General features: G+C 52.9%; 2 protein-coding genes across 3 annotated transcripts; both read right to left on the bottom strand.

Annotated features, from left to right (window-relative positions):
• Positions 1-1,183: 1,183 nt before the first annotated feature.
• Positions 1,184-3,004, bottom strand: LOC122706258 (MLV-related proviral Env polyprotein-like). Its single transcript, XM_043921350.1, has one exon. It carries the CDS (start codon positions 3,002-3,004, stop codon positions 1,184-1,186), a length of 1,821 nt encoding a protein of 606 aa, XP_043777285.1.
• Positions 2,863-6,061, bottom strand: LOC122674735. 2 transcript variants are annotated; one of them, XM_043873252.1, is made up of 2 exons: positions 5,127-6,061; positions 2,863-3,962 (listed from the first exon to the last, which is right to left on the bottom strand). In XM_043873252.1, the coding sequence occupies exons 1-2, from the start codon at positions 5,625-5,627 to the stop codon at positions 3,291-3,293; spliced, it is 1,173 nt and encodes a 390-aa protein (XP_043729187.1). In that variant the 5' UTR covers positions 5,628-6,061; the 3' UTR covers positions 2,863-3,290. The 2 variants fall into 2 exon arrangements, 1 of the variants encoding a protein (XP_043729187.1); XR_006335026.1 differs by lacking the exon at positions 2,863-3,962 and adding an exon at positions 4,193-4,984.
• Positions 6,062-6,365: the final 304 nt, after the last annotated feature.

Here is a 6,365-nt window from a genome sequence, read left to right as displayed (position 1 = left end):
GGCTCCTCTTTCCTCCACTATCTCCCGGAATTACTCATATTCATGTCAATTGAGTCAGTTATGCTATATAACCATCTTATCCTGGGCTGCCCACTTCTCCTTTTGCTTTCAATCTTTCCCAACATCAGGATCTTTCCACTGAGTCAGCTCTTTGCATCAGGTAGCCAAAGTATTAGAGCTTCAGCATCAGTTCTTCCAATGAATATCCAGGATTGATTTCCTTTAGGATTGACTGGTTTGATCTCCTTGCTGTCCAAGAGACTCTCTAGAGTCTTCTCCAACACCAAACTTGGAAAGCATCAATTCTTTGGTGCTCAGACTTCTTTGTGATCTACTCGCATATCCATTCATGACATCTGAATGGATTGGTCCAAATCATAGCTTGGAGTACAGACCTTTATCAGCAAAAATGATGTCTCTGCTTTTTAATATGCTCTCTAGGTTTGTCATAACTTCCCTTCCAAGGAGCAAGTGACTTTGAATTTCATGGCTATACTCACTATGCAGTGATTTTTGACCCCTCTCAAAATCATGAATTATCAGAAAAAGGCAAATCAAAAGTCCAATGAGGTAAGTCCTCACATTTGTCAGAATGACCGTCTCAAAACATCTTAAAGAATAAATCCTAGAGAGGGCATGGAGAGAAGGGAAACCTTCTGCACTGCTGTTTGCAATGTACATAGGTATATCCATAAGGGAGAACAGTATTGTTAGAAAATGCCGCGGGAGAAAGAAAAAGCCGCCTCTAAGGACCGGTGGTAAAGGCCTTTTTATTAAGCGTCGCTCTCGCTCTCGGGCAGAACTCCCGGGGGGCTGGTGAGTGAGGAGACAAAGGGAGTCTGCAAGGTATGAGGGGTGGGGAGGGGTTTTATAGTCCGGGCAGGGCGTCCAGGCCAGGTCTTTTCATATAAGGAAGAAAGCGCGGGCTACAGCGGTGGTCAGTGTCCGAGGGCTGTGTTGGTACCTGATTGGACCAGGCTGCAGGGGGCCAGCCCCTGAAAGTTTAGCCAGCCTCCGGAATTTGCCTTGTAGCACTTTCCCGGGGGCATGCCCCGACCTTTCATCCCGGCCTTTTAGTTATAGGACAAGGGGCGCCGGTTCTCTCTGGCTTCTTCCTGCTGAACGGGGGCGGCGAGGGGTAGCGTGTGGCCGGGATGACAGGGAGCGTCTGCCGTTAATTTTGTCACAGAGTGTCCGTTGGAAGCCCTTGGTACTGCTGTCGCAATACCATCAGCTGAACCGTGTTGAGCCGCTGTTTGACGAAGGCCAAGAGCTTATTTAAGAGACAGGGCCCGAAAGTTAAGAGCAACAAGAGGATTATGAGTGGTCCCATTAAGGTCGAGAGCAGGGTGGTCAGCCAGGGGGAGTTTTGGAACCATGATTCGAACCAACCTTGCTGGGCTTCCCGTTCCCTCTTTCTGCGCTCTAGTCCTTCTCTTACTTTGGCCATGGACTCTCTCACTACCCCTGTATGGTCTGCGTAAAAGCAACACTCTTCTTTGAGGGCTGCACAGAGGCCCCCTTGTTGTAAAAAAATCAGGTCTAGGCCTCGTCTGTTCTGTAACACCACTTCTGACAAAGAGGTTAGGGATTTTTCCAAGGCCATCATAGACTTTTCTATTCGTGCAATGTCTTCATCAATGGCGACTCTCAGGGTGATTAGGCCCTGATGTTGTGTAGTCAGGGAAGCAATGCCCGTGCCCGTTCCGGCCGCCCCCAGGGCGAACAGTGTTGCTAGAGTAATAGCTGTAACGGGCTCCCTCTTATGTCTGGGAGCTGGGGTATCTTGGTCCCAAAAGTTGTAGAGGACCTCCTCTGGGTGGTATGTAATCTTGGGTACTACTACTACCATGACACAGAATTCTCTGCTCTGGTCGAAGACAGCCAAATGGAGACAGGGCGTCAGCCCAGTCCGTGAGCATATCCACCACCCCCCGATTTCGGGAATGACATAGGTCTTGTCGGTGAAGTTGGTGTCATTGTCAGTCTGGGCACACAGGGTTTGTTTATCTGTAGGAACCGTGCCTAAGCAGGTCCCCGAACCCCATACTTGTTTCATGGTAAGGCCCACCTTGCGGTCTCCCCAAGAGCACTGTGGTGGGTTAGAGAGAGTGGATAAGTTGTAGGTGGCATTTAAGCCCACGGCCTCGTAGTAAGGTGGGTGTGAGGTGTAACAAAGCCAGCAGGATTGAGTCGCATTAGGATTGGAGTGGTTAAGGGCCCCGTAGGTTTCTTTGATCAAGGCCCACAGGGGTTCTTGGGTTTCTGGTGGGTCTGTCTGGGTTAGCTGAAGAGAGGGGGTAGGGGTAGGCGAGGTCACAACATTTGCGGCATTTGTCCCTTGTGGTGAGGGGCGGGGGGGTGTAATAATCTGGTTGGGCCCCATAACTTGGGTCTGGGCGGGTTGTAGGACTTGCTGAACATACAATGTTGCACTATTGCTTCCCGTACCATAGGTATCATATATCACTACCCCCCAGGACAGCCCGGAAATCCATCTATTTTCAGTCCGTCCCTGCTGTGTGAATGATAGTCGGATCTGGTCGCTGCATTGCCCTGGGTTGGAGGGTCGTCCCTGCCAATCTGATTTTGGAAGAGGACCCGTGAAGGACATATTGATCAGGTCTGGCCTGGTCACCGACCACTTCCGATACCCATCATTGGAAGTAACACAGCCCCAGGATTTACAGTAGCGGCTCACCATTCCCCCACAGGTTTTTATGTTTTCTCGCTGATGTCCCGGGCAGGCATAAAACCCGAGAGACCTGACCCTACACTTGGAGTATCCTGATTGTTCGATTAATTTTGTAAGGTTAAAATATAAGTCCGGCCACCACTTATCTTTCGGTTGGGTAGCTGTGGTCCGGTTTAGCTCTTCGTAGGTCTCTCCATTTTTTAAGATCCATGTGACTTGAAAAGGCTGGTGGGGGTTTTGGTAGGTGTGCCCCCCTTTTTCCAGGACCCCCAGTACCCCCAGAGTAACCCAGAGTAGAGAGTCCCGCATTGTTCTGAGGTTGGGGTGAAGGGGGTGTGGCGGACAACCAGCCTCGTGGGTCTCGTAGGGATGGAGCCGGTAACCAGGTCAGGGTGTCCCAAGGGAATAGCACCCCAGGAGTAGGAAGCAGATGGCTAGGTATGTGAGGGCCAGGGACAGTCGAAGAATGGAGGACCAATTGCGGGGGGCCGCGGCCGCTAATCTAATGGCAAAAAGTATGGCCAGAGCTGTGATTGTTAGCAGCCACAGCGGGTGATGCCAGGTCAGCATCGGATATCAGGATGTGGTCCCCCAATTATTTTGGGATTGACGACAGAGGGGTTCGGGTGATGGTCAGTTTGGTCGGCCCCGTGAGGGTGGAGTGGTAGGAGTAATTGAGAGGAGGGGCCTGGGCCGGGGCCGCCCCTGTCTCTGGGAGACCCGGGGGAGCTCGTTTGAGCCGGGTCAGGTGATACCAGGGCTCGTGTCCCAGCAGTTTGGCTGCCGTGGGAGTGGTGAGGATTACAGTATGGGGCCCCGTCCAGCGAGGTTGTAGCAGGCGGGGACTCAAGGTTTTTAGCAGTACCTGATCTCCCGGGGCCAGAGGCTGAGTTGGCCCCTCGTCGTCTGTCGGTTGTGGCAGGACCCGGTTTGCGTGTTCTCTCAGCAAGGATCGTAGGAGGGAGAAGAGGGGGAGGTACCCCGCAAGTGGGGGAGCCTCTCCCTCTGGGAGGTGAGTCAGGAGATAGGGCCTGCCGTAGAGCAGTTCGAAAGGGGTCAAACCTGTTTTGGAGTGTGGTGTGGTGCGAATGCGAGTGAGCGCCAGAGGAAGGAGGTCGACCCAAGACAGCCGCAGTTCTGAGGCAAGCTTGGTCAGGTGCGTCTTGATGATGCCGTTCACCCGTTCTACTTTGCCTGACGACTGGGGCCGATAGGGGATGTGGAGATGCCAGTCGATGCCCAGAGCCGTAGCCACCTGCTGGGAGATCTGTGAGATAAATGCAGGCCCATTGTCAGACTGAAGGGAGTTTGGCAACCCAAATCTGGGAATGAGATGGGTCGTCAAGACTTCTGTCACCGCCGCTGCCGTCTCTCGGGCGGTGGGGAAGGCCTCGACCCATCCTGAAAAGGTATCCACCAAGACCAGCAGATAGCGGTAGGTTCGATGTCTGGGCATGTGAGTGAAGTCTATCTGCCAATCTTGTCCGGGCATATGTCCCCTTAGCTGGTGAGTCTCCTGTGGGGGTCGGAGTCCTCCTTGAGGAGAGGTGGAAGCACAGGTTAGGCAGGAGCGGTGGACCGCATATATGGTCTGTCTGAGATGTAGGGGAGAAAAGACAGGGCTGAGAAAGGAAAAGAGAGCCCTTGGCCCGATGTGGAGGGTATTGTGGATTTGGGATATTATGGCCTTAGCCTGGCGCTCAGGAAGCACCGGTTTATTATGGAGTAGTATCCATCCCGACGGGTGCCTCTGAGCCCCTTCCTGTGCCAGCAAGGCTCTGGCTTCTTCGCTGGAATAATCTGGGTTGAGGGTGGATCTCAAAGTCAGCAAGGGCTCGGGGGCTTGTTGTAAGGTGATTTGTCGAGCCACTTGATCTGCCATATTATTACCCAGAGCGACACTGTCATGAGTATTTTGGTGTCCCTTGCAGTGTATGATAGCGACCTCTTTGGGCAGAGATAAGGCATCTAACAGTCGAATAATGTGGGGGGCATTACAGATGGGGGATCCTTTAGTGGTCAGGAAGCCCCGCTCTTTCCAGATTGCCGCGTGAGAATGGGCAATCAAGAAGGCATATTTGGAGTCTGTGTAAATATTGGCCCTTTTTTCTTTTGCTAGGTGTAAGGCTCTAGTTAGGGCTGTTAGTTCAGCCTTTTGAGAGGTCGTCCCGGGTGGCAAGGGCTGAGCCTCCAGGACTTCTCGGGTGGTTACCACAGCATAAGCCGCCCTTCGGTTTCCATCAGGATCTCGCTTTGAGCTCCCATCGACGAACAAAGTTAGCTCTGGATCTGGTAGAGGTTCGGAAAACAGGTTGTGAGGTGGTTGCATAAGGGACTCAAGGACCTCTGAGCATAAGTGGGCTGGGGGTTCTGAGGAGAGGGGGAGGGAGGGCAACGAAGAAAGCGGGTTTAATTGTGGAGAATGACTCACGGAAACTTGCGGATTGTCCAAAAATACCAGGTGAAACTGCTGGAGCCTGGATTCGCTGAGGTCAGAGAGAAATCTAGAGGCTAAAAGATCGCCAAGGCGATGAGGTGAGAAGATGGTCAGGGGCTGACCATGAATCAGCTTTTTAGCATCAGCGTACAATGTTGCTGCTGCCGCTAGTGCCCGCAGGCAGGGGAACCATCCCCTGGCTGTGGGGTCAAGTTGTTTGGATATGTAAGCAACAGGCAGCAGTTCGGGGCCAATCGGTTGCACCAGGGCTCCAAAGGCTATCCCTCCCTTTTCATCAGTGTATAGATGGTGTGGATAGTTGGGATTTGGGAGAAAGAGAGGGGGTGCAGCCAATAGGGTTGAGCGTAAAGCGTGGAAGGCCTTAGTCACTTCAGTGGGGGAAGACAGTGGTCCTGTGGGAGTCTCTTTAGCAGCGGCATATAGGGGTTTGGCCAGGGTGGCGTAGTTTGGGACCCAGTGTCGGAAGAACCCCATCAGTCCTAGGAAGGACAATATCTGGTCTCCGTTGGCCGGAGGACAGATGGACCTGAGGAGGCTACACCGATCTGCCGTCAGGGCCTTAGTGGTAGGGGTGATTTTGAGGCCTAGATAGACAACAGAAGTCTGAGTCAGTTGGGCCTTGGATTGTGAGGCTCTGTAACCCTGGGAGCCAAGGAAATTAAGAAGAGTTGCAGAATGTTGTCGGGAGGTTTTTTCTGAGGGGCTGCAAAGGAGCAGGTCGTCTACATATTGGAGGAGGGTGCTAGGGCGGAGCGAGCATCTGGCCAGGTCTCGGGACAGAGCCTGTCCGAAGTAATGGGGACTGTCTCTGAACCCCTGAGGGAGTACAGTCCATGTGAGCTGGGTGGTAAGCTGAGTGTCGGGGTCAGTCCAGGTAAAAGCAAAGAGGAATTGGCAGTCGGGGTGGAGTGGGATGGTAAAAAAGGCATCTTTGAGGTCAATGACGGTGAAATGAGAGGTTTTGGGAGGTATGGAAGAAAGGAGAGTGTAGGGGTTAGGGACAAGTGGATGGGCAGGGACCACCGCCGCGTTGATCAGGCGGAGATCCTGCACTAGCCGGTAGTCTCCTGAAGCCTTTCGAACAGGAAGGATGGGTGTGTTACAGGGGGAAGTCGTGGGGATCAAAAGACCCTGTCCTCTGAGACGGTCGATGATGGGCTTTAGTCCCCTGAGGTTATGAGTAGACAAAGGAAACTGGGGCCTGGCTGGGAA

This window comes from Cervus elaphus, chromosome 2, assembly GCF_910594005.1.
Source record: "Cervus elaphus chromosome 2, mCerEla1.1, whole genome shotgun sequence".
Taxonomy (NCBI): domain Eukaryota; kingdom Metazoa; phylum Chordata; class Mammalia; order Artiodactyla; family Cervidae; genus Cervus; species Cervus elaphus.
This window is presented reverse-complemented; position numbering and strand designations above follow the sequence as displayed.

Coding starts and splice junctions, on each gene's coding strand:
- LOC122706258 (XM_043921350.1), bottom strand. CDS start 3,004: ATGCGGGACTCTCTACTCTGGGTTACTCTGGGGGTACTGGGGGTCCTG.
- LOC122674735 (XM_043873252.1), bottom strand. CDS start 5,627: ATGGGGTTCTTCCGACACTGGGTCCCAAACTACGCCACCCTGGCCAAA. Junction 3,963..5,126: donor TGGACAATCCGCAAGTTTCC/GTGAGTCATTCT, acceptor TTTATCTCACAG/ATCTCCCAGCAGGTGGCTAC.